Source organism: Pelodiscus sinensis, chromosome 4 (genome assembly GCF_052426305.1).
Source record: "Pelodiscus sinensis isolate ZL-2025 chromosome 4, ASM5242630v1, whole genome shotgun sequence".
In the NCBI taxonomy this organism is placed as follows: domain Eukaryota; kingdom Metazoa; phylum Chordata; order Testudines; family Trionychidae; genus Pelodiscus; species Pelodiscus sinensis.
The window spans coordinates 48,492,962-48,520,901 of NC_143055.1; the positions used below are offsets into that span (position 1 = coordinate 48,492,962).

The 27,940-nt window shown below is 41.4% G+C and overlaps 2 protein-coding genes and 1 pseudogene across 2 annotated transcripts in view; 2 read left to right on the forward strand and 1 right to left on the reverse strand.

The window, feature by feature from the left end:
• The window catches only part of NFXL1 (nuclear transcription factor, X-box binding like 1), a 102,388-nt gene that overhangs the window by 22,333 nt on the left and 52,115 nt on the right, over positions 1 to 27,940 (reverse strand). Inside the window, exons 16-18 of the mRNA XM_075930466.2 lie at positions 9,871 to 10,011; positions 3,205 to 3,371; positions 854 to 923 (exon numbers count right to left, since the gene is read on the reverse strand). Coding sequence (XP_075786581.2) covers positions 854 to 923; positions 3,205 to 3,371; positions 9,871 to 10,011 — 378 coding nt within the window. The remainder of the gene's footprint in view (positions 1 to 853; positions 924 to 3,204; positions 3,372 to 9,870; positions 10,012 to 27,940) is intronic.
• LOC149524508 (uncharacterized) lies at positions 10,456 to 14,237 on the forward strand. Its single transcript, XM_089777646.1, has 3 exons — positions 10,456 to 10,549; positions 11,348 to 11,527; positions 13,425 to 14,237. The coding sequence occupies exons 1-3, from the start codon at positions 10,456 to 10,458 to the stop codon at positions 14,153 to 14,155; spliced, it is 1,005 nt and encodes a 334-aa protein (XP_089633772.1). The 3' UTR covers positions 14,156 to 14,237.
• On the forward strand, positions 15,321 to 19,042 carry LOC149524509 (uncharacterized; annotated as a pseudogene).

Sequence of the window (27,940 nt, forward strand, 5' to 3'; positions counted from 1 at the left end):
GTAGCAACCGGTCTTCTTTCTTTGGGGTCTCAGGGAAAATGAGACTGGACAAGTTTGTGTCTGAGAGTTACAAAGGCAGGTTCTAACAGAGTTCATTCTGCTAGCCAGCCCCCATATCTACACCTGAAGTGCCAACTTGGGGAATTGAACTGTAACAACATAATATTTTACTTTATTTAAAAATCAAGTCTGGCCAACAAATCCCAATTGGGCCCCAGCCTCCATCTGGCTGCAGTGTCATAAACACTCCTGCACCCTCCCAACACACACCAACCCTGAGCCCATCATACACCTGAGCCCTTCATACTCCCACATCCCCAGACTCTTGTAGTTCCACATGCCCCAACCCAGTATCCTGAGCCCATCGAACACTCAAACTCCCTGCCCTGAGCCCCTCATACATCCCAAACCAGACTCCTGAACCCCCACATCTCCAAACCCCCTGCCATAAGATAGACAGAAGACAGTCTGAATGCATGTATGAAGCTGGATTTGACCAGTTTTGATGTACACTTCAAAGAACTGCATGAAAAGATGCAGCAGTAGAAGTCCCATTAAAGTCTGTGAATACACTGTTTCATTTGTGCTATTATTAATCATTATGTCAATTATCAATAATAGTAAGTTATATATTTTCAGTCATGCAAATGGGCATTCTTATATGGCTCTTTGTTGACCACTTGTTCTGAATTTTGATGTAGTTTGGCTCTGGTTTGAAAAGGTTGTCGACAACCACTTTAGAGTAATGATCTGATGACTTAAGAGAAAGTGGACAGAAAACAAAAGAATGAATTGCTCCCTGCGAATACCAAAGCAGAAGAAAAGAAAGCACTAATTTACCAATAAAGCTTACCTCTTTTGGACACTGATTTTTGCAGGAACTGAGAAGATCCTTTTCTTTTAAGTCAGCACAAGTTATTTTTCTATTGAAAATGTTTAACAAAAGGCCAAATTAGAACTAATTCAATCAAACACAATTATGAACACATTTAATTACATATTTTTGCTCAGCAGAGAAATAGTTTCAGTTGGCTGCATACTATACACAAGAGTAACTGTCCCAAATAAAAACCTTGTGCCAAGTCAGATAACCACTCTCTTTATGTTGGCAATTTAATAATGCAGTCAGATTCTTCACTGTCAAAGCTTAATACAATTGTTGATGCTGCTGATTGGAAGCATTTAAATTTGAAAGAGTAACATGCTCATAAAAATAGAGAATTCTTCAAAGACATTCTACTAGATCAGCAAAGCATCATGGTTCTGCAGATATGAAAAAATCCACCCTAGTTAAAAAGGTACGTGGAAACAATGATACACATGAAATTAAAGCAATCAACGAAACATCAACGGCCAAAAAGGCTAAATATTTTTAAACATATTAAGAACCAGAAAAGTCCCTGGCAAGGTCTAGGTATATCACTAGATACAGATGGTGGAACAATAAATGACAGAGAAAAGGCAGAAATGTCTAATAGATATTTTTGCTCTATAGTTGGAATGAAGCAGGAAAATATATCCATCCAACTCTTGGAGAAACTCTGAACCACTAGTAAATTTAACAAACCTTGGCAAATGGGGGTAATTCCAAAGGAACGGAAGACTGCCAATGTAGTTCCAATATTTAAAAAAAGGCAAAAAACGATAACTTAAAGCACTACTGATGGTTAGCCAGGCACTGATACCACATAACATAATGTAATGCTTTATTTGGGGATTTTATTAGAGACTAAAAATATAATTAGTATCAGTTAGCATGATTTCATAAAAGATATTTTTTGGATAATTTTTTTTGTAAACCTCCCTAGGCAATAGGTGTGGTTGATACAGGCACCTATGTTGATAAAGGGATATGGATTTCTCCAAGGCATTTGGCTTAGTATCACATCACGTTCTGAGAAATAATTGCACTACAGATATTAACTGGACATGCATTAGATGGATTAACAACTTTATCAGTAGGGTCTACCAGGGATCGAGTCTCAGTAAAACACTATAATATTTTACTCTATCTAGAGGACACAAAAATCTTTGCTAATATTTGAAGAGATGACCAATCTTTGTGTCCGTTAGAGCAGTTTCTCTCAACCAGTGGCATAAGTACGCCCAGGGGTACTCGAGAGAAGTCTGGGGGGCACATCAACACAACTGAAATTTGGAGAAAACTGAATTTTTGCTTTAAGTTTTTACAGTGCTTTATTATTTTTGTACTTTTTACACCCAAAAATTTCATCAGCCACTTGGCTACGATTAAGTTGTTTAAATAAATGTGTTGCAATGGTAGAAAAAAATGTGTCTGAAAACTATAGGTACTGGGGGGAGGTACTTTTTTTTTTTTTTTTAAGGGGGTACTTTATTTAAAAAAAGGTTGAGAAACACTGCATTAGAGTGATCTGAGTGACTTGATTATATGATCACAATCCACAAATGTGTTTTAATATAGCCAAATGTAAGTTAATATATCTTGGGAACCAAGAACACAGATTATACCCCTTCAGGATAGAAGATTGAAGGACTTAAGTGTCATCATAGATAAATTCCCTCAAAATGATGTTTCAATATAAGGCTGTAACAAGATCCAGTGGCTGGAAGTTGAAGCTAAACAAATTCAGACTAGGCAAATATGGTACACATTTTTAACAATGAGGTAAATCCAAAACTCGAACAATCTACCAAGGATGTGAAATCTCCAGAACTACAATTTTTAAAATCAGTACTGAATATTTACCTAAAATATAAGCTCTAGTTTAAACAGTAATTTGAGAAAGTTCTATAATGTGTATTATACAGGAAGTCAATTTAGATTGTAACAGTGGTCCCCCTTCTGACTATAATCTATGAATTACAGAGTTTCAATTGAAAAGATCTTTATAGAATCTAGTACGTTTGTGTACTGCCTTCATTATAACACTTTATAAGAGAATAAAGTCCATTTCTGGCATATATTACCAAAAAAATCAACTACATACAGAAACTAATTATTCTCTTAACACTGTTGTAGAATCTTAATGTTTTAACTGCCAATAATGAATCAGATCTGAGTGCATAGAAAAGCAGATGGTGATTTTTAGTGCTTTTTTGAGCCATCATCAATTGTGTAATTTTCAAATGAAAAGACCCAACCAAGAGATCTCTTTTAAAATGTCTCCTCCAAGTATTCATATTTCTTTAAGATCTGAATTCAAACATCCTTTTTCTACTTACATGCACTCAATATACAGGTTTGTGAGTTTGCAGTGACACTTCATTTTAAGCATTTGGACACACGGTGGACATTGGCCAGGGTGACAGGGCAAAATGCACAAGTGAGGGCAGCCTTGTGGTCGTGGCTTGGTACACACCTCCTCACATTGAGAACATTCTGGACTAGCCTAAAAAAAAATAATACAGGAAAAGTTATCAGTGGAGACTTGCTAATGGAATATAATTTTAAAATGAACTTTTAACATTTAGAAAAAAAATACATGTGAAAAGTGAGCTTTAATCTTCAGTGAACTGTCAAACAAAACATTAAAAGTTGCTTTTAACAGAATGAAAGTAATGCCTGCAGCTGGGGGTCAAACAAAGAGGATCCTACTTTCTCTCCCAGACAAAGAGGGCCATTTAAGGGTATTACTTTGAAAAACTGCCATTCGGGACTACTATTATTAAGTTTGTAGGGTTAAAAAGTAGTTAGTCAGAAAATGCCAAAGTCAAGACAGAATACTCAAGACTTTAACTATGCGCCTCCAGTGCATATTCATCATGACACTATAATCATATAAAATACTACTTCTGATATACAATATTTTTACTCCAACAGCTACAAACTACACTTACACTAATACAAGTTTCACAGTGGTCCAAAGACTACTTATTTAAATTCTCATGTTTGAGAGCAGCTGAATACTGCCTCCAATATGTACATATTACAAAGTACCCAGGAACCCTGTTTTTTTCCCCCCTCAGCTCTAGTCAACAAGGCAGATCACATACAGAGTTCATCGTTCCTTAGGTGCTCATTTAAGCCATTGATTCTGTAATGAGAACCAGACAGATGAGTAAATCTGACTGCATAGTTGGGGGCCTTAATGAACAAAGCAAAAAATTTCTACACATTATCACATCCTAGTGCTCAAAAGTTCATACGTCAGCCAAATTAAAGAATTTCCTGAAGAATTAAGTTGTGTATTGCACCTCCAGGAGGACTATCTCCAAGCCACGTTTCAACTTCATGACGTTTTGTGTGCAGGGCTGTTCAAAATAAGGATTTATTTTATTCATTTAATAAGGGAAATACCATTTCTCTCCAGTCCCCTCTCATCCTGCTCACACAACATGGCTGAAGGTGTTTTCATTAACATTTAAAAGATGTAGGCATCTCTGTGTAGGGACAAGTGGCAAGTGTCACTCCAAGAAGTGAACTTTTTAGTTATACTCTTAATTTTCTGAAAGTAGGTTAAGGGAAGTTGTTAGGCACCTTTAGGGTGTGTCTACACTGCACCCTTAGCTCAAAATAAGCTACGCAATTTGAGATATGCAATTTGCATATCTTATTTTGAGTGTATTTTGAAATAGTTTATTTTATAATATGGCACGGTCTACAAAGCGCCAAATTTCAAAATAAACCACTACAGGCAGTCCCCGGGTTACGTACAAGATAGGGACTGTAGGTATGTTCTTAAGTTGAATTTGTATGCAAGTCAGAACTGGTACATATTGTAGGGGAAACTCTAGCCAAACATTTCTCCAGAGCTCAGTTTTATTCTCCCACACCTCACTTCCCTCAGCCCTTTATTCTCAAGCTGAGGTGTCTTCTGAGAAAAGCCGCTCCGTGTCTCCCTGGTCTGTTGGGGGGAAGCAGTAGTGCGGGGTTGCCTCACCTCGTTTGTAAGTAGGGATCCGATGTAAGTCGGATCCATGTAACCCGGGGACTGCCTGTATTCCAAAACATCCCTTACTCGGAATAACATGCCCATTATTTTGAAAGATATTTTGAAATAATGGGCACGCTGTCAACATGGAATAGCTATTTCGGGATACTGGAAGTAAGTATCCCAAAATAGCACCTCAGCGTAGAGTACTCTCTCTGATAGTAGGTTAATGACAGAACAGATTTTTGTACAGTGCTTTTCACCTGCAAAGTGCTGAACAAACTAACTTGATGCAGGAAGGTATCAATGTTCAGAGATGAGAAATAAAACTAACCAGGCTATAGTTTTGTATCTGTCAAGAAGCAGAGAAAAAGTCCTAAAGTCCAACTCTTCATTTAAAAAACTATTCAAAGAAAACTTGACATATGGATTACTTATATTTTGTGCTCTTTGCATTTTCCCCCTCAAACAGCAGTATATGCAGCAATGGGGTGTAAACTTGACTATTAAATAGCAGCCTGAAAAAATTAATGATGAAGTATGTATTTCAGAACTAGGACAAAAAGATAAACCCATTGCATGGAGAGTAATCCTTAAATAGTTAAATATCTTTTTTCTATATTGTAATGAAGTTTAAATTTATTCCTGTAGCAAATTCTACTCTACATTAGCAGAGAGTCAAAGAAACATACACTATTTCCTACAGTGATTAAGATAAATCTCATTACTGAACAGTGGTTAGAGATGTGCACATTAAGCAAGACACTGTTTTAGTTTCATTCATATATTAAATGCGCCACTATGTGTCTTCTGATGACTTTAAAACATTTGTGAAACTTTGGAAATAGTGCATTTATTTTTAATCTTCAGAATTTTATAATAGCATTGACTGACAGAAACAGGTAACTTATTTACTTTTACAGTTCTTTGAAGCCAATATCTTCCAGATAGGCTTATTCAGACGGCATTCAACATGGCATCCAGATAACATTCCAAACTATTTCCCAGATGTCTTTCCTATCCTATAGCAAGAAGGTTTCAGGGAGGGGCCTGAACTCAAAATAAAGCTGATAGTGAGTAAAAAGTTTCCCAGCATCAGCTCAATTTTGAATTGGGCAAGTACGACATAGGCCTGATCTACACACTAAATTTCACTGTTAATTGAACCATGTTATTTTAGACCAATTAGTTATACTGTTGCAAACCACACAATTAGTTTAAACGTAGCATACACTGGGGTTTAAATTGTGTTGGCAAATTTGCAGATGCAACATAACCAATTTTATACAAATATATGTTTGTCTAGATAGGAACATATAATTACATGTAAACAATTTGTCCTCATTCCAAGAGGCATGTACTGTTGGAGTGTTCCACTTGCAAAGATTATAATTTTACAGAAAGGCACAAAGTGTGTATAGTTAAGCTAGACCAGAGTGGGCCATAGGCCTGCTTTGGGAAAGTTGCTAGCAGACCTGCTTCCTGCGGTACCCATTGGCTGGAAACAGTGAATTGGAGCCAATGAAAGCCGCAAGACTCCATGGATATGGACCCTTTGGGGAAACAAAGTGGCATAGGCCTGCTAAAGGCTTTCCCAAAGCAGGCTGCAGCCCACTCTGCAAAACACTGAGCTAGACCTAGAATAGATGATAATTGAAGGAATAGAATAAATAACCTTTATAATAATTTTTTATAAGAAATAAGATCCAAATAAGAAAGAATTATTTATTAAAATCTTACAGGTATCCCACAAAACTAAGATTCCATTAACTGCATTGCTCCTCCTTTTATACTTGCACTACTTTCTGCATATCTTTATCATTACTAGGTATGTTAAAAAGGCGTTTTTCTTTGTAAATGTGCAACCGCTGAAAACTGTATGAGAGTCTGTAGTGCAGGGTGGGCAGCCAGTTTCCTGGGAGAGGGACCAGCAGCTGGCAGTGCACTGGCTGCACCACTAACATTTTTAACTGCTACATGGTTACAGTAATAATCATTTTTAACATCCTTAGTGCCAGTTGGAAGAAGGCAAAGGGAATATAGAGTTTAAAGGGATCCCCTGCATCAGATATATGCATAATAATTCACTACAGGTGGCATTTATCAAGAGCCCACCAGCATCAATCATGGCAAAATGTATGAACAGATAATGTCTAAGGAATTATGCATCTGTACTGAAAATTATGCTCCTAAAGCACAGGAATTAAGGCATGTCACCAGAAGACGATAAACATGCTGCTTTCTAGTAGGAAGGAAGAGATGCTCCTCTCTGTTCTATCTGGTTCAAAATGTATTGTCTATTTCACAACAGAGGCCTATACGCAATCTAAGGCAAATGCCAATGAAGAGACTATGAAGTCAGCAAAAAAGAGGCACAGAGGAAAAAGCAATAAGGGCTACCTGTTTAAGAAAAAAAGCAATGCTTTTCAGGATATTGCTGGAGGGGTGTGGCAAATCACGCTGAAGCTTTTCCACTCCAGAGGGAAGTGAACATCATGACTTGTCCAATGAATAGAAGATTACAACTAAACCTGTCTATAAAATCCTGGAAGAACTTAGTTACATAAGTCTAGGTTTTAGAATGAATGTTATGTTTTTATTTTATACGTAACCATTTATTTTCAGTATTTCTATTTGCTGCAATTTGGATCTCTTCCCCATTGCTAAATCAGCTTGTACTTGTTTTCACTATAAACTCATTGAACTGCTGCAAGTTAAACAGAGTGGTAACTGATAAGCTGGGGAGTACTGCTTTTTTGGAAGCAACAAATCTGTGATTGCTCCAAAATGTCCATTGGAACAGGGATTGGACACTCCAGACACACACTTGGGCTGTGTCCAGACTCAGGGGTTTTTTCGAAAAAAGTAGCCTTTTTTCGAAAAAACTTCACCTGCGTCTAGACTGCAGCCGCGTTCTTTCGAAATTAAATCGAAAGAATGCGGCTTTTCTTTCGACGGTGGTAAACCTAATTCCACGAGGAAGAACGCCTTCTTTCGAAAGTGCTCTTTCGAAAGAAGGCATTCTTGAAAGCAAACAGGCTTTTTAGAAAGAGAGCATCCAGACTCACTGGGTGCTTTCTTTCGAAAAAGCGGCTTGCTTTTTCGGAAGTTCCGCTTGCAGTCTAGACATAGCCTTGGAGAGCTCAAAACTGAAGCGTGTCCATCACTAACCTTCAGAAAGACAACAGAGCCTGTACAAGCTGCGGGGAGAGGGAGGGGGGCGGCGGGGGGAGTAAGTACTTGTGCTGCCTATGGCCAGTGAAGTAAGGGAGCTGACCCTCAGCGTACACAAACAAGACTTCCATGTGCTAAGAGTAGGTTGTAGCAGGATACCTCACAAACCTGAGTACTAGGGATGTTACATATTGGGTAACTGAGCAGTCGTGAAACTGCATGAAATCTTTGTAGTTACATGACTATTTGATAGTCCCCAGAGGACAGGGTTGGAAGCAAGTGTGCTCCCAGCCCCACTCTCAGGGACCCCCTGACACTCCATGCTGCTGCTCCGTGAAGGGAGCCAGTTTAAAATCCAGCTCCCCACACAAACTGGATGCTTGCCACCCCACGCTGCTGCCTCTAATACAGAGGCATCAGCCCCAGCCCGTGGCGGTCCCATGCTTGCCATGGACAGAGGCTGCTCTGTGGGATGTGAAGCAGCTTCTGTCCCGAGGGTGCTCAGGCCTGCCGTGGACAGAAGCTGCTTTGCAGCAGCCTCCCCTGCCCTCCCCACCCCACTGCCTCTGATAGAGACAGCAGTGCGTGTGGGAGCACCACGGAGCTAGTGGTAATGGGGAACCAGCTTTTAAGTTGGCGCCCCAACTACCACTGGCTCCTGTTCCCCTCATCTTGTTGCCTCTGTAACCGAGGCAGCAAGAAGGGAGAAATGTGTGTAGTTGAGATAAATCTCAGCTTATCAGTTAATCATATAGTCAAATACACATTAACATCCCCACTGGGTACAGACCCTGACATTAGGACAGACACCGATACAGTGATCTTAGTTGCCTTTACTGGCTACAATAAGTTGTTTCCAGTTCTGCTACATCTGATCAGGCTGATCAAACCCTGCCCTTTTTGTCTTACTCCTACAGGAATATTAATGGATCTTATTCACCCTGAAAGGACCTTAGGTGTTGTCTACTTATGCTTAGCAATCTATTCCACCTTGTATTTAACTGTGACACCGAGTATTTTTCCCAGTCCAGAAGACAAGTTCTGTGTAAGCTTGAAACCTCATCTCTCTTAACTACAGAATTAGGTCCAATATATTACCTTACCCACCTCGTCAACTCAAAACTATGGCAGTTCTTTATCTCTGCTCAATCTTCTCATTTTTGTTTCACTGAATTCCAGCAACTACTATTTTCTAAATGCATGGTTTATGTACCAAAACAGTGCAGAAATTTGTTAAAATGGTATTCTCTTGATAGATCTTAACATGCAGCCTCAGAACTTTATGAAATCTCAACTGCATAGTTCTGACATATTCCCTAGTGATGATGCCTAGTGATGATGCAAAACTGCTCTACTGATAAGGGCCTGCTGGCCTCCTGTACTTCAAGTCTGACTGTTTAGCAATTTCTCCCTAACAGACTATTCTGGTGTTCATGAACCCCTCTCACAATCTCCTTCTCTCTCAACCAAGATTAACCTGGATTCCTCCTATACATGAACAGGCCATACAACCCAGAAGGGGCTGTCATATTTGACTCTGAACAAAGTTTATAATAATACGAAAGTGAGTGTGGAAGGTACCCCCTCTCCCCCCACTCTACAACTACTTTGCTTTAAATTTTACAACATGGATAATACTACTTCACTTTTACAAAATAGCTAATTAACATTATTCCAATTTTAAAGATGCGGAAATGGAAACACAGAAAAGTTAAGTGACTCACTGAAGGTCACCAAGTCAGTCACCGACAGACCTAGAAAAAAAAAAACTGTTTTCTAATGGCAAATCTTGTGCTCTCAAGCCAAGAACATACACAATAAAAATACAACCTGTAAAATTTACCTTTTGCCTCTCAGCATTTCCATTTACTTTAGTAAACTTATGACATTCTTTCATGCAGGTGTGATTCTGACAATCAAGCAGTCGTCCACAAAATCTTTTACACGAGTAGGGGCCAGCAGAGTGACATGGTAATGGACTCACCTAAAAAGTTAAAAAACAACACATGGCACCAGAGAACTTTGGTTTCTCTATACATCTTTGACAAATAGTCTTAATTAACACAATACAAAGTTCAATTAATGTTATATACTTGCTTTTATACATAAAAAACGTTAACAAGCTTGCTTTCTTAAAATATAGCCACTGACTGGTTGGAAAACAGACAACTAACTACAGACTAAATGTTTTCAGTATGGACTTCTATTGAGAATCTCTAATGAAGGCGCAAAGTATGAGTGCTTTTAAGCTCATGATAATCCTATGGAGATGCAATATATACTGACCTCACTCAAAGTCCACTCCAGTTCTAAAATTAAGCTTCAGAATCTCTCTACATATAGCATCTTTCAATAGAGCCAGTAATCTTTAAAACCAGAATTTTAAGTGTGCCCACTGTAATTCCAATGAGAAACTAAACACTGAAAGATGTTCAACATCAAACTGTGTGTCAGTGGCACTATGAAAGAACTAGAATTTGAAGATGGAAGGCAGAAGATAACCTCAACAGTGAACTTGAATTGTGCTCTGGCTGGCAGATTCGTTACATGATTGTGGCCTGGGATACGTGGAACAGAAATCTAAGGCTATCATTGCCAAATTACTCTCTCTCTTCACCATATCATGTGGAAATTGAAGCTTTCTGTGCTGTCTGAAACATGATCATTTTCCCAAATACCTAGAAGTAAACACTTATGAAATTAAAATATTAAATCATTTTTAAATTAATTAATTTTCTTCTTAGATTTCATTTCCACCTCCTGACTTCGAGTAGTTACTAGTCATTCTGCTGTGGACGTCCCAGACCCATCAAAAGAGATTCTTCAAAGCAAGTGTGCTAGTTTAGCCTCTTGCTGCTGGAACACTATAAAAACTTTAATATAATGAACCTCACTACTATTGCCAGCACCTCAAGAAATCAATAGCTTCAAGGAAGCTGATGAGTGGAGACAATAGGAAAAACAGTTGAAGAGAGTGGAGGGTCACATCTAAAAATGGATTAGGAACCAAAAAAATGTGGCCTCACCATTTCCCAGTACAAATCTACCAGAAAGAGAATGCTGAGAACAGGGCTAAGAAGAGAGGAAGCAGAAGCAGAAAGTCTTTTAACTTTCAGCAATTCATTCCATTCTTTTCTGCATGGAAACTGGTTTTATATCACCACCAGAGCAAACTAGAGACCTGCCTGCAATGGGAAAGCAAAATTAAAACCAAAGACAAAACGAGGAAGTTTAAAATAATAAATATGGAGGGTTTAGGAATGGATGGTCTGTTTGTTTTTGCTTATACAATTAATATTGGATTACATTTTTAAATTTAGGTAATTGGGGAACTAAAACAACTAACTATACTTTAGGTTATAACCTATCACATAAAAAAGGAGCTAGCATAAAAGAATGTATACAAGCAGAGTCACAGATTAATACATCAATTGCCACAGACATTAAAAATGAAACTGCAATTAAGAGAAAAAACAAAACATTAGAACATAAAATCAAAGGTCCATAACAGAAGACACCACCAAAAGAGTTCTAGGAAAAACAAAACAAAACAAACCTGGCTACTCACTACATACAGAAGAATGATAGTCTGAATACAGTTTATATAGAAAACACTATGTCTAGAATACCCATCACAGGAATCACTAAATTAAAACAAAGTGGAATTTTTAAGATTACCTCTCAATATTTCATGAACTTAAACAAGTGGATTACAAGTATCTAGAGTTGTAGGTTAAAGCAACTTTTGCCCAAGTATTTAATATTTGTAGTATGTAGTAGTCTAAATGAATACCTAATCATAGAAGACTAGGGTTGGAAAAGAGCTCAGGAGGCCATCTAGTCTAATCTCTCACTCAAAGCAGGACCAACCCCAACTAAATCATCCCAGTCAGGGGCTTTTCAAGCCAAGCCTTAAAAACCTCTAAGGATGGAGATTCCACCTTCTCCCTACATAACCCATTCCATCAGCTCACCATCCTCCTAGAGCAGGAGTGGGTAATAATTTGTAATGGGGGGGGAGGGGTAGTCCAAGGTTTTTTAGCAAGTGCTCAAGGGCCACATTTCTACCAAGGGGGTTTGGAATCTGGGAAAGAGGTTGGGTGAGGAAGGGAGCTTGGAGTAGGAAACTAGAGTGCAGGCGGGGGTATGGAGTCTGAGAGGGAGTGAAGGAAGGGGTCGTGATTAGGGAGGATAAACTGAGGGTAATTGACTAAGCGAACAGCCAATGCATTTTGCATTGACAATTCGACTAGTTGATAGAGCATTTCCACCTCTGAAGTATAGAAACAGACCTAGGGCTGTTGCTATACTTTAAAGGTGAAAGCGTCACGTGGAGCCCGGGGTAAGTTGGGGACTCCCTGCTGACCACAGGCTCCCTTCTTCCCCCCTCCTTCCCCTGGCTGCCTTTTTCTGATAGAGGCAGCAAACGGGGGGAAGTGACTAGTCAATCAACTTGTCAACTATCCAATAAGCATTTGCTAGTAGTATAAGGGCCCTACCAATCAATCAAACGTTAGCCCCGCCCCCTGACCCTGGAAGTCCCGCCCCTGTCCCCAGAAGTCCTGTCTCCCCTGTCACCGGAAGTTCCGCCCTTGGGGGTAATACATCCGGGGTCAAGAAGGGCAGGTGACCGGAAGTAAGGGGTATCATGTGACCCCTCTAAGGACTCACCCCATCTCCCTCTACCAATCAGGAAGGGTTTTTCCCCTGTAGGACTACCCCGCGAACCGCTTTGACCAATCGGGGGGCAGTTCTGGGACCGGATGACCTGCCCAGAAGTGGATGTGTGACCCTTCTAAGAACTCGCCCCGCCTCCCTCTACCAATCAGGAAGGGTTTTTCCCCCTGTAGGACTGCCCCGCGATCCACTTTGACCAATCGGGGGTGCAGTTCCGGGATCCGTTGACCAGACCGGGAGCGGGTCGTGTGACCCCTCTAAGAGCTTCCCGTGACACCCTCTGCTAATCAGAGCATAGCACTTCCCCATAAGTTCTAGCACCACACAAAAGAGGCCATCTTGTTCCAAGAGCGCGTGTTTCAGAGAGCGTGCAAACGCTGAGCGGAAACATGGCTTCTTTCACCAACTTTGTTTTGGTGCTACATCAGCGACAGAAGAAAGCGCTACATCAGCGACAGTTCCAAGGAGGAAGGAGAAATTGAAAGGAGCCCTTTGGCCCAGCCACTGATGGATACACCAGTATCTGACGCCAAAACCCAACCGCTCACGAGGCAGCCTGATGAGCTAGATGGCCTGCAGGAGGAAGGTGCCCATGGCTCCCAGGAGTCGGACAAGGTGCATGGAAAAGAAGTCAAAGAGGTAAATGAAAGATCAAAGTTGAGGCATCATGGGGTTAGGAAACCGGGATTTTGTAAACCTTAAAAAAAAAAAAAAAAAAAGACCCGAGTGTCTTACATTATTTCTTTCTGGCAATCTCTCGACAGCTTGACGATGCCTTTCTAGCTGACCCTCAGACCCAGGACAGCATTGCATCGGACAAGGAAGACGAACCGGGCCCACCTTGTTTTTGCTCAACACCGATACAAAGCATTGAAGAGAACACCAAGGATGACGGCCATGAAGAATTCAGGAGGTGGCTTGGCATTGACCTAGTTGAGCCAGTGCCACATCATAAGCGTAAAAAAGTTATGCGCTCTATTGTACGCATTGGTGTTTATACCGTCCTTAGTCATGGTCTTAGGGAAAAGCTTTTTGAGGACTGTGAGGGTTGTGTCATAGATGCGCCAGCCCAGCGGCACCATGACTATTTGACTTGGACTCCAGAGGATATAAACTGCAAGCTCCGGGGCCTATGTGCTGAACTGTGTTTGGAAAGCTTATTAAATACTGTTATTGCCATAGGTCATGCTATGCAATGTCTGTGCTTAACTCAAGAACACTTAGCACAAAGGGTGACTTTGGTAAATGCAGTGCAATTCAGTCAAGATCCTCACAGTGTTTTAAAGACCATGACCAAGCCAAAAGACGCCTGCTTAGAGCATTATATTGAACGTCTGGTGCATACAAAAAGTTACAGAACCCTGCTTAAGAAAAAGACTATTTGTAAGATGTGTAAAAGGATGAAGTTAGAGAATGGTGAGGGGACACACATGAGATATAAAACTTGGTAGCTGTAAATATCTTTTGAAAAGGAGCTTTTGTGACTATCTTCTGTCAGAAGGTTTGTGTGATCCCTACATGAGTAAAAGTTTTGGTGGAACACATGGTTTGTATGTTTAAATAAAATCATTTAAAAAAAAATAAAGTTTGTGAGAATCCATTTTGTATAAAGGGGCCCATTTACTGAAAAACCCTGAAAGATGTATGGTAGAAACTCGGGGGAAGAAAAACCCCTCCAAAATGTTTTGTTTTTTAAATAAAAGGAAAAAAATCACCTCCCTCCCACCCACCCCAGTTAGGATTTATTAGACATGAACTCAATGGTTTAACTACACCTCACTGAATAGCCAGGGGGCTCTAGTCAATGGTTAGGTTTAGGTGTGACCACTTACCCTTGTTGAGGTTAATGTTCAGTAATTAAATTTGATGGGTTGGATGGGTGGGCTCTGATGAATATCTAATTAAATAACACCTCAGGAGTTTGCAGATGCTATTGGACAGTTTAAATATAACCCCTGGGGTTGGTAGAGCACTATTGGATAGTTTAAAGGACACAGGCGCTGGTAGAAACGTTATTGGACAGTTTAAATATGACCCAGGAGCTGGTTAAATGCTATGGGCTACTTTTTCTAGCCATTAAAAGTTAAAAAAAATTAAGGGTCTAACCCAAAACTGAAATGTTTCAGTCTTTTACCCATACTTTAGAACAAGCATTTGCTCTAAAAGACAATCAAACATTTAAAAGCATTTTATTTAAACCTCAAGCCTTAAGCATGAAAGAAGCATGTTTAAAAAAACAAACCCCAAGACATTTATTGATATCTGCAAAGGGTCTCCACATGGAAATGGGTACAGCTACATTAAGGATTGGTGCTTTTACTGTTAATACTGTAAGAAAACCCTACAAAAAAAATGTATTTTAACTAAAAGAAAAAAAAGGTAGCCAAAAGCAACTAAGTTGTGGAGACAGCTTAATTCCTCCACCCCCAGATCACAAAAGGCAATGCTAGGGAGGGGTGCCTAAAGTCTTTAAGGATCTATTATTTTAGAGTTGCAGTGATCAAATTAACCTGCTAGCTACTATGTTGGAAGTTGTTTGAAACAATGGGTTAGCAGGGTATAAAAAAAAAACCTAGGTATTTTGGAGACTGTCCTTTTCAACAGAAACTTTCTTGAATGGCTGCTGGACTGCAACAGGAGAAGGTATGTTCCCTGTTTTTAACTTTGAAAATATATATTCTATAATGCCACTCTTTGGCCATGCTCTCTTAGTAAAATAATGTTTGCTACCTTTATTGCAGTGTGATCTGTTTAACATGGAACCAGTAATTTTAAGCTGCAGTTCACCACCAGGCCAAGGTAAAAACCATTTTTAACTGTAGTTGTGCTTAATACTGTTTTTTAAAAAACTGGGTTATACTAACTAACATTTGTGAGTATTTTTTAACCTTAAAGGCCCAAACACACATGGGGGGGAACAGAACAAGCATGTGCCAGCAACACTTTATCCCATAGTGAAAGGTAACTTTTTTGCAACTGGTGTGTCTGAGAGAGAGAGAGAGAGAGAGAGAGAGAGAGAGAGAGAGAGAGAGAGAGGAGGTCTGTGCAAGACATAGGTGTGTTTTTAAAAAGTATTTGGTTGCAAACGGTTGGCTTGTTTCAAACTAACAGGTTTTTTACTGTGCAAAACGTGATGTGTTTTTAAAATGGGTTTGAGGCATTTGGGTGTAATCCTAACTAACCAAAAGCCCAAACACACATGTGCCTTTTAAATACATGTGGTGCTACTGGGTTTGTGTGTGAGAGAGAGGGGGTCTGTGCAAGACATAGGTGTGGTTTTTAAACTATATGTTGGCAAACTGCTGGTATAGAGTGTTTGGTGGGTTGCTCTCTCTGTGCCAAATGTGTTTTCAAAATAAATGTTCAATTCTGAGTTGGGGGAGGAGGTGGTGGGGTTAGGCTAAAAGTATCTGGGATGGTTACAAAAATGTGGTGTGTTTTTACCTGGGTTTTTTTATTTTTTTAAAAAGCTGGCTGTAGGGGTTAAGTTGTGGGTGATTCAGGGGCTTATGCTAGAGATAAGCGGTTTAAAAAAAAAAAAAAACACAGTTTGTTGCATACCGCTGCTTTTAAAAAAATATTGTTGCAAATCGTTTTAAAACTGTTCTGGGGAGTTTTTGAAGGTGTGTGTGTGTGATGGAGCTTGTGACAGACACAGGTGTGTTTTTAAAATATATGTTGGCAAACTGCTGGTACAGAGTGTTTGGTGGGTTGCTTTTTCTGTGCAAAATGTGATGTGTTAAATGCATGTGGGTTTTGAAAATTATATGGCTGCAAACTTGGTTTGGTGTGTTTTATAAAGCTGCAGTTTAGTGCATGTGTGTGGAGGGAGGGGGAGGGGGCTGTGCAAGGCATAGGTGTAGGGTTTTTTAAAAGTACTTGGTTCGTTTAAACTAACAAGGGGTTTTAAAAGCAGTTTTGGTTTTTATTCTGCAAAACGAGATGTATTTAAAAAAATTATGGGTTTTTTGTTTAAGTGGTAGAAATAAACTCAAAACTGGTGTTTGTTGTACAGCCTGAAATGGATTATTTTGTTTTAAAGCTATAACTTTTTAAATAGAAAAACACCCTAATGATTTTAAAGTTTACAAGAGGGTTTCATGTGTTTTATAATAATGTTGTTTGCTCCATAGTACAGTCAAAACATGAGAGATCCTTAGACCAGAGGGAAAACAAGCTCAAAAGAAAAAGGAAAGAGACTGCTGAAAAGGAAAATTCACCAGCATCAGTGACTGATGGATCGATGAAGCCCAGTAAATATATTTTGCTTATCAGTTTGGTTGTTCTATGAGGTTTTAAGTAAATACATAGGTGTGGGTGAGAGATGGTAAAGTTCAGGGTTTTTTTTTTTTTTTGTAAAATGTTTTTCCCCCCACCTCATAGGCATGGACAACTTTTCTGACAATGCAGTAGTCAGAGCTACAAGGACATCTCCTCCAGAACCGCCAAAGAACCAGGAATCTGCTTTGAGACCCTTAACAACGCAAAACAGCACAAGAGTGCAGATGAAGCATCTGGGTGGTCCAAACCTCACATACATCAAACCCAAGGACAAAACAAAAGACACTGGTAAAAAAACAACCATGCAATCACAACTCCCGTTCCTCAGTGGCCACCACCACACCACGCCCTGAGGAAACTGTGAGCGAAAACAACGACATTCAAACCCAGAGCATGTACTCTAGGGGTTCCGAATGTGCACAATCCCGGAGCACGCGCTCTAGGGGCTGCATATAAAAAACCAAGGACTGAAAACTCCTGCAATGCTAAGGTATTGCAGCCACACAAACACAACTCCAGTTCCTCAGCGGCCACTGCCACCACGCCCTGAGAAAACTGTGAGCGAAAACGCCCACATTTGCAAACCCAGAGCATGCACTCTAGGGGTTCTGATCGTGCGCAAAACCACACACATTCACAAACCCGGAGCATGCGCTCTAGGGGTTGTGAATAAAAAACCAAGGACTGACAAACCATTCTCCCAAAACCATAAGCTCATCTCAGCTCCCCCATATTCTAGTATGGGGGAAGAGTTTGATGCTTCATTCAGAAAACTGGTGAACTCTGTATCCTCAGGGGACCTAAAAGAAAGGGGCCTGGGCAAAAGGGTCATCCTCAGGGGTTCCCATCAGATAAGGTGTAAACAAAGGGGGACAGCATCTGGCGGATAAACAGGTGGCTCCAAAAATTTCCAGGCCAAGATCACTGCAAGATCACTTTAGCCTTTAAAAAAGGCTAAAGAAGTGATGAGGAAAAAATACCAAAAAGAGATGCCCCCTTCTGGAGGCTCACAAAATAGCTTATCTGACCTGCAAGGTGGTGAGGAGTCTGTAGATGGGTCCCTGTCTAGTCCTGATGACTCTCAGAGACCGCTCTAACTCTGAAATAGCATCTGAGGTAGAAGATGCCCCTGATGGTCCTGTAGAGGAACCCCCAAGTACCCCTAAAAATCCAGAGTTGTATACGGAGAGAGTGTGAAGTTGGCAACGTGAAGTACCTAGATTTGGGGGGTCAGTGTATTGTGAGGAATTTCGTTTTGTCAATCTTGAGCAAATAAATTCAGCTGAACAGGTTATTGAAGCCACACGTAGGGGAATACAGTTAGTTCTAGATGACGTTAATGGTAGGATAGGCCCTGATGATTATGTTCAGTTACATTTAGAGAGCCATAATTTAACTAACCCTTTGTTTTCGGTCAGAAGAACTAGGGACGAGCTGTCTGATGAGGATTTTTTAAACCAGACCTCAAAGCTGTTACAGAGTAATAGAGAGTTGCACCTCAATGGAACATTGTGCCTCATTGTGACAGTTGTAAAAAACGGGTGGAGGCACTCATAGAGTTTTAATTTCTATCCTTAGTAGTCAAATTATTCATAAAAAGAGACCATGTTTAGTAGACCTAGCTTACACCGGTACCAATCTGTGTTTTGTGGGCGGGCTCTTGGCCGTCATGTCCAATCGTAAACCTACGGACGCCGAATTGTTAGAGGGGGCGAGAAAGTTTCACGAGAAACTGGGGTGGTCAGATCAAAAAAAGGTTATGCTCAGCAACGTAGCAAAGTTTGAACAGCATTTAGGTGTTAACATACAGGTGGTGCTGTATACGGCGAAAGGCAGCTGGGGCTTTTTTAAAACGGAGGGCCCAGTGTACCCCAAGACTTATTTTATCCTGTTGCACGATGAGCATTACTATGGGGTTCTGAATGTGAAAAAGTTGTTCGGAGCAAAACATTATTGTGAGTTTTGCCACACAGTGTACAGTCACGACCACTCTTGCAGGTATTGTTGCCGTCTTTGCTTGAGCGGAACGTGTTCAGACAGCATGGGCGTGCCATTGAGGTGTCCTAGCTGTAGACTATTTTGTCGATCCAAAGAGTGCTTAGTCAGACACACAGACTGCGCATTGAAAAAAAAGTTGAATGCCTGTTTAAAACTTTGTGTGATGAGTGTCAGTCTTACGTGGACAAGCGGCACTGCTGTAAAGGGCAGCGCTGTAAGCAGTGTAAGGGCTTGCTTGTTGGCAACATTAACAATCATTTCTGTTTTATGGACAGCCTTAGAAAGCCCGAAGCCTCAGAAAAGTATATTTTTTATGATTTTGAATGCACGCAGGAGACGGGGTTGCACACTCCCAATTACATTTTTGCTATGGCCCTAAAGCCAGAAAAATCCTGGGAATTTAAGGGTAGAGAGTGTCTTTCTATGTTGGTTAAGACCTTTATTGGCAAAGAGTTCCATGACTACACATTCATAGCACACAATTCCAAAGGTTACGATGCGTACTTTGTCGTGAGACAGCTACTGAAGGAAAAGATGTGCCTAGAACTGATCACTAAGGGTAGTAAACTAATGTGTGTGAAAGTTAAGGCCCTGGGCATTTGTTTTATAGACTCTTTAAACTTCTTGCCCATGAAGCTTAGCAAGCTACCGCAGGCGATGGGGTTTGAAGGGTGCAAAGGGTATTTTCCACATTTTTTTAACACTTTAGAAAACCAAAATTATGTGGGGCCTATGCCCGGTGTGGGACACTATGGTGTAGACAGTATGATGCCCAGGGAAAAAGCAGAGTTTCTCAACTGGTATCGGGACCACAGCTCTGAGACGTTTGACTTGCAGAAAGAGCTCGCGTATTACTGTCAACAGGATGTTAAAATTTTGAGACAGGCCTGTATTCTATATAGAAAAGAGATTATGAAAATGACAGAGATAGGGGATGTAGCAGAGAGAGGCCCTGGTAAATTCAGAGAGATAAACCTGTATATCGATCCTTTCCAATACATCACGCTGGCCTCCGTCTGCATGGCGATGTACAGGTTTATGTTTTTGGAGCCTAACACAGTAGCTCTTCCCCCTCCAGACAATTACCACCGGCAGAAAAAGAGATATTTGAACTCATCTATTCAGTGGCTGCTGTATACCTCTTACAAAGAAAATATACAAATACGGCATGCTTTACAGGGTGGGGAACTACAGATAGGCCCCTACTTTTTAGACGGTTATGGCAATGTTGACGGGGTACGCACGGCCTTTGAGTTTAATGGGTGGTTTTTTCCATGGCTGTGTCACCTGTTATTGTGAAAAAGCACAAAACCCTATGACAAAAACCCAAAAGTTGTCCCTATTACAAGACGCAGCTTAAGACTGACTATCTAACACGATTTGGTTTTGTAGTGAGGACTCTCTGGGAGCACAAGTGGGAGGTGATGAAAGAAACAGACAGGGAGCTTGAAGGCTTTTTAAACCGAGCCCAGTTACCCCAGCCTCTCAGGCCTAGGGATGCTCTTTTCGGGGGGAGGACAAACGCTATCCACCTATATTACAAGCCTAACCCCAGGGAAGAAATCCACTATTATGATTTTACCAGCCTGTACCCTTTCGTAAACAAAACCAAAGAATACCCTATTAGACACTCCGATATAGTTTGAGACAACTTTGGACCCCTTGCAAATTATTTTGGGATTGCAAAAGTTAAGGTGTACCCCCCGCGAGGCCTCTTTTTCCCATTGTTACCTGTCAGAGTGGGTGGCAAGCTTATGTTCCCGCTATGCCAAACATGTGCGGAAACCGAGCAGCGGGAGACGTGCACCCATACTGATGAGAAGAGAGCTATCCTGGGGACATGGTGCACAGTGGAATTGAATGTGGCCATAGCAAAGGGGTATACAGTGGCTAAAATCTATGAAATCTGGCATTTCAATGACAAATCTGACAAACTCTTTTCAGAGTATATAAAATTACACCTCCGTCAGAAACAAGAGGCTTCAGGGTATCCCAGCTGGTGCACAGATGAACAAAAACAAAATAAGTCCGTTAACGATTTTTACCAAACCTCCAGAAACAGCAAACACCTCAGACTCTGTGGTTCAGGAGGTGTTGGATAATGTGAATAAGCGTTATAAGAAAAACGCCTCAGTGTTGCTAAATAAGCTGGGCCAGGATAAAACTATCGCTTCCTGGAATGATAACGGTGCATTTGTGTACAAAGGCTCGGTGGTTAATGGTTCTAACATGCTTGACTTAGTCAGAGCCGTCACCCAGACGCGTTCTGTCCCTAGCAGACATGTACCTAAAGGGTAGGATGTGTGGGATCTAGGGGTTATAGTGGACCACAAGCTGAATATGAGTCAGCAGTGTGATGCTGTTGCAAAGAAAGCAAACATGATTCTGGGATACGTTAACAGGTGTGTTGTGAGCAAGACATGAGAGGTCATTCTTCCTCTCTACTCTGAGCTGATTAGGCCTCAGTTGGAGTATTGTGTCCAGTTCTGGGCACCGCATTTCAAGAAGGATGTGGAGAAATTTAAGAGGGTCCATAGAAGAGCAATAAAGAATGATTAAAGGTCTAGAGAACATGACCTATGAAGGAAAGCTGATAGAATTGGGTTTGTTTAGTTTAGAAAAGAGAAGATTGAGAGGGCACATGATAGCAGTTTTCAGGTATCTGAAAGGGTGTCATAAGAAGGAGGGAGAAAACTTGTTCATCTTGGCCTCTGAGGATAGAACAAGAAGCAATGGGCTTAAACTGCAGCAAGGGAGGCTTACTTAGGTTGGACATTAGGAAAAAGTTCCTAACTGTCAAGGTAGTCAAACACTGGAATAAACTGCCCTGGGAGGTTATGGAATCTCCATCTCTGGAGATATTTAAGAGTAGGTTAGATAAATGTCTTTCAGGGATGGTCTAGACCAGTGGTCTCCAACCTTTTTACACTGAAGATCACTTTTTAAATCTCAGAACAGGCGAAGATCTACCGCCCCGCCCCTTCCTTGAAGCCCCGCCCCTTTCTATTCTCCTCCTGTCCATCACTTGCTATCCCCAGCCCTTACTTACACTCAGATAAACACTTTATTTTTAAATTATGCAATATATAAAATTAAAATCACGTGTTTATAGTTATGAAATAAATGGTCTTTTTTATTCATGCTATTTACATCTAAAATGAAGCATTTATAATTATACATTTTGTGGGGACAGAGTTCTGCGGCTGGGGACAGGGGAGAGGGAACAGGGTGTTGGGAGGGAGAGATCAGGGTGCTGGGAGGGGAGAGGACAGGGTTCTTTTGCAGCAGGGGAGAGAGTGCCAGTGGGGACAGAGTTTGGGGAGCAGGGACAGGGTGCCAGTGGCAGCAGAGTCACCTGCATCTGCCTCCTCCCAGGATTCTCTCTCCCTCCCTCGTCCCCCCCACCCCGGGAAGCCAGCACATGCTTCCTCCGGGTCCACCGTGGTGCAGGGAAACCCTGAGCGTGCCTGCCCCAGGGCTAACCCCCGCCTCCCGTGGTGGGGGCTAACCCCCGCCTCCCGTGGCGGGGCCAAACCCCCTCAGGGGCAACCCCCCCCATTCCGCAGCGGGGCCAAACCCCCATTCCACGGCACAGCATGGCCCCTCCTCTCCCGCAGTGGAGCCAACCCCCACGGGCACCTGCCCTGGGACCAAACCCCCCTCCCGCAGCGCAGCACGGCCAGCCCCCACGGGCGCCTGCCCTAGGGTCAAACCCCCCCTCCCACAGCCCGGCCAACTCCCTCCCCTCCCGCAGCGTGGCCAAACCCCAGGGCTGACTCCTGCTCCCGCGGCGGGAAGCCTCCACACTCCTCCTCTAGGACCAACGCTAACGCCCCCTCCCCCAGCATGCAACAGAGCTGTGGGAGGGGGAGCAGCCCGCACACTTCCGGAACCCCTGGAAGTGACGCAGGCTTCAGAGAGGACTTCTGTCCACCCCGCAGAAAGCTGGCACTACACTAGAGGTAGGTAGTAGGGCTTCTCGGGGGTGGGGGGAAAATGGAAGGCGGGGTTGCCCGAACGCCTTGCGATCGGCTGGTAAGTAATTAGGAGGCAATGTCAGAGGGTAGGGGAGTTTGGAGAATCCCTTGTGCATGGGAAAGAGGCAGAAACTCAGCACTCTCAAGCCTCCTGGGAAGGGGGAGGTAAGGGGCTGACTGCATGGAGTTGGTGGGTGGGTGCTATTATTGGGGTGAGGTGTAGGCAGGAAGGTAGTTTGTTTGTGCTGTGAGGTGGGGAAAGTGTCGATAATTTATTTGTGCTTTAGCTGGGAGTTACAATAGGACAGACTGCTGATGCCTGGTACTTTGAGAAGCAGGATTTTATCCCAGCCCCCATCTGGTCTGGGGGGAGCAGATTGTGCTGGGATAGGTGTGAGAAAGATTATTGATTTTAAAAAGTATTAATGGCACAAAGATCCGTAAATATAAGTGAATAAGTTAAATGTCGGCACTCACTTCTGAAAGTTTGCTGACCCCTGGACTATAGAATAAGACAGAATATCTTATTGCTTCATATAAATCCATGGTATGCCCACATCTTGAATACTGCATGCAGATGTGATTACTTCATCTCAAAAAAAGATATCTTGGCATTGGAAAAAGTTCAGAAAAGGGCAAAAAAATTATTAGGGGTGTGGAACAGCTGTCATATGAGAAGAGATTAACAGAACTTACACTTTTCATCTTAGAAAAGAGGAGACTAAAGGGGGGGGGAATATGATAGAGGTCTATAACATCACGAGCTGTGTGGAGAAAATGAATAAGGAGAAGTTCCTTAATTGTTCCCATAACACAAGAACTAGGGGTTACCAAATGAAATTAATAGGTAGCAGATTTAAAAACAAAGAAAAGGAAGTACTTCACACAATGCAGAACTTTAAAAGGGCTCAAAAAAAGAACTAGATAAATTCATGGAGGGTAAGTCCAACAACTGCTATTAGCCAGGATGGGTAAGAATAGTGCCCCTAGCCTCGGTCTGTCAGAAGATGGACATGGGTAACATGGCAGGGATCACTTATTACCTGTTCCATTCACTCCCTCTGGGGAACCTGGCATTGACCTCTGTCGGAAAACACGACACTGGGATAGATAGATCTTTGGTCTGACCCAGTACGACCATTCTTATGTTTGATAGCTTTAACATCTAGTTCTTAAAAACTGTTCCCCTCTCATTTCTTACCTACTTATCTTCTTAAGGCACTCTGTGATACGAATACCCACTTAGGATCTAAAATGCTTGTTTCATTTCAAAATGTTGGGGTTTTTCACAGTACAGCAAGTGTTATAATGAATTTGTAATTGGTTTCTCTTATGACTAGTACTATTAAATTAAACTGAGCTCCTTTTTCTGGATCTCTGTCAGCATAGCAACAGAATATTGCAGCTATACTAACAATCGCAGAGGGGTAACCGTGTTAGTCTATAAAATTAAAACCATGTAATCCTGTGGCACCTCAGAAACTAATAAATATATAGAACCCACTTCAGAGCTCATGATCCTATATATCTGTTAGTCTCTAAAGTTCCACAGGACTTCTTGTTTTTATATATTTTAAAAATGTATTTAAGATCTTAGAGTAATCCATAAAAAGGTGTAATATATGTAATGTACACCATAAAAATAGATTTTCCAGATGTGGGTTTCTGTCCTTCTCTTACTACCAAGCATCTAGAAATTTAACGTACTGTTCATTTGATTCATGATACTGTAAAACTCAAGCAAAAAGAAAAACAAATCTGACAAAACAAGCAAGTTGACAGAACAAAGGACCTTGAGCACAGAATGCCACTCTCACAGGAGTAAAATGATTTGGCGCATTCACCATGTTAATCTAGACACATTTTCTGTCCATTTTTTCTATCGTACCCAATCTGTAATATTTAAGTACTTTATAAAGCTATTTGTGGTTATCTTTAAGAAATAATTCCATAGAATTATTTTGTTTTAATGAAAAATAAACTGAAATAAACTCTTCCGGGGTAAAGGTGCTCTCTCTCTCTCTCTCTCTCTCTAGAGTCCTAGACATAAATTCGGTTTTCCTTCCATATAGATATATAGAGGAAGATGATTAAATGACATAACTGGCATTGGGTCTTTATTCTGACTCAAATTTTGTTCATGTATCAATGCATGAAGCTTCAATAATGCATCAAATCCTGACCATGATGAGGAATTGTTTAGGATTGAAATAAACTGTACTTATGATAAACCTACAAGTTTTGGCATTGAGAGTATTCCATACACAAAGATGAAAGGCACTATCTTTTGAAAAAGAGGTGCACATACATTCTTCACATCACATTTTTCTTTTGAGGGGCATTCTGCTTGAACGGTAATCTTCTGAAAAAGCCACCCTTATTTCAAATAGGTATTCAATGGGTTACCTAAGACACCATGTATTCTGTAATAACAAGTGCATTTGTTCTTATTTCATTGGCACAAGTGAACTATTATCTGTAGAAGAGTGTGGATAAAAATCCAACATATTTCTAGTCTACCAGGCTAATCTACATGATTTATTAGATTATGTTTAGTTACCAGATATACGTTTATGGAAGATTCATCTTATGTATTTTTCTGTATAGGTTTTTTTAACAGTCTATACACCAGGCTTTAGAAGTCAAAGGGTTGTAAGTACATGCAGCTTTCAAATATGTGAGGGTCTATTTATGTCACTTTTGCATTTGATGACAGTACAATTTATATGACTTACTATGATATATGTCTCAAAGTCCACAAATATTTCTACTGTGGGTGGGCCAAATGGAGGGAAGATGACATTGTTCTGATTGGGACTGTGCCATAAGGAGTGACATATACTGAACACATTACACAGCACTGAGATATAAAAGAGACACAGGAATTTTCAAGTCAAATGAATGGAAATGTTCTAGCTGTGAAGGAAGAAAAATAAAATGCAGCAGATGTGATTTAATTAGCAATTTTATGAACATAACTCACATAGAAAATTCTCTGCATTCGGTCAGATAGCACAGGCATCATTCTTCAATTATTCCCACTTCCCATCTATTTGGGAGGGCTGCTATCAGCCCTCACCCCTACCGGTCTGCTCTCTACCCATTGCTGATACCCTATTCACCTTCCACTCATAGTGGAGGCAATAGGAAAATGGGGGCTGTTGCCTGATGGCACCAGAAATTAGGAGAAACAACCCCCATTTCCTATTAATGGATGCTTTCCTGAAAGTCCACACTCCATTTTCAGTTTTATGAAGAACTGGATTCCCTATATGCACTGGACTCTTGTAACCTCTACGCTGAAACAACTTGACCTAATCTTATTGACCATTGTGTGTACTGGGTTAGGTAATGTCTCATCTGAGCCAGCCTCTTCCAGTTGACCTTGGCTTTAGGATCTACCCTTGTTTCAATAACCCAAAGGCAATGAGAGAACCTTTACAGAGCTACTACCCCTTTTCTTCCTCCTGGGAGGACAAAACCCCACTACACTCAGATTGCAGTAAGTGCATACTCATTGTAGACTGAGAAAAAGCTTGAAGTAAAATAGTAAAATGGCAGGATCACTCATAGCAGAGTCTATCATGTTGTCCATTCTTCCCACTCTGCATCTAAATATAACCCACACCAAGGCACAATTTACTGTCCCATATGTAATGCAAAGTCTCCCCCCTTCTGAAGAATATTGTAGTGATAGTAGCTACTTGAACAAGAAAATTTTACATGGAGAGAGGAAAAATGGTCACTTTCTAAGAACAAGAGTTACGAAGTGATGTGTTACTCATGTCCATTCCACTTAGGTGTGCACATGCCATGTGCAAGGTTTGCCAGAGAGTTTTCCCTTAGCAGTACCCGTTGGGCCAGCCAGGGAGCCTCCTGGAGTGGAGCTGCTATATCGGTGCATACATATCCCCGCTGGCCCGCCACCCCCTCAGTTCCTTCTTGCCGGAATGCTCCGACACAGGGGAGATGGGTGGGATGGACATGAGCAACACATCTTGAAGAACAACAGTTATAAATTAAGTAACTGTTTTTTCTTCAAGTGCTTGCTCATGTCCATTCCACTTAGGTGACTCCAAAGCTAACAGTGATCTGCAAAAGTGTGCACTGAGGACCAGGTAGCAGCCCTGAGATCTCAATGACGGGCACTGGGCTGTAAAGGCCATGGAAGAGGCTTGCACCCTCATGGAGTGTGTTCTAATGAGAGGAGCCAGAACCCATGACAGCTAGTAGCACTCTCTGATTCAGTCTAAAATCCAGAATGAGATCTGCTGAGCCGACACTGGCTGACCCTTTCTCCTTATGCTACAAACAACTGGGGAGACTTACAGAAGGACTTGGAGCTCTCCAAATAAAAAGCTAACGCACAACTACATGAAGTGTGTGCAATGCCTGTTCTGCCCCCAAGCAACAGGGTTTGGGGTAAAACACAGGGAGAAATATATCCTGATGAACATGGAAATATGATCCCACCTTAGGCAGAAACACTGGGTGGGGATGCAGCCTGACCTTATCTTTAGAGGACTGTATACGGGGGATCTACAAGTAGGGCCCTGAGTTCTGACATTCGCCTGGGTGAGGGGTAATAGCCACTAGGGGTATGTCTAGACTACATGCCTCTGTTGGCAGAGGAAATAGGCTACCCAACAGTCATAGAAGCGGGGATTTAAATATCCCCGGCTTCATTAAAATAAAAGCGGCTGCCGCACTGTGCTGGCTCAGCTGATTGTCGGCACAGCACGCGAGTCAAGACGCAGATCAGTCGACAGGGGAAGCCTTTGTCAACCGCTCCCTTATGCCTCGTGAAACAAGATTTACAGGAGCGGTCGACAAAGGCTTCCCGTCAGCCGATCCGCATCTGACTGACGCACTGTGCCGACAATCAGCTGAGTCGGTACAGCGCAGCGGCCATTTTTATTGTAATGAAGCCAGGGATATTTAAATCCCCACTTCATTGACTATGTCAGGTAGGCTATTTTA

Coding starts and splice junctions, on each gene's coding strand:
- LOC149524508 (XM_089777646.1), top strand. CDS start 10,456: ATGTTCAACATCAAACTGTGTGTCAGTGGCACTATGAAAGAACTAGAA. Junction 10,550..11,347: donor CTCAACAGTGAACTTGAATT/GTGCTCTGGCTG, acceptor TTTTAAATTTAG/GTAATTGGGGAACTAAAACA. Junction 11,528..13,424: donor ATTAGAACATAAAATCAAAG/GTCCATAACAGA, acceptor AAAAAAAAAAAG/ACCCGAGTGTCTTACATTAT.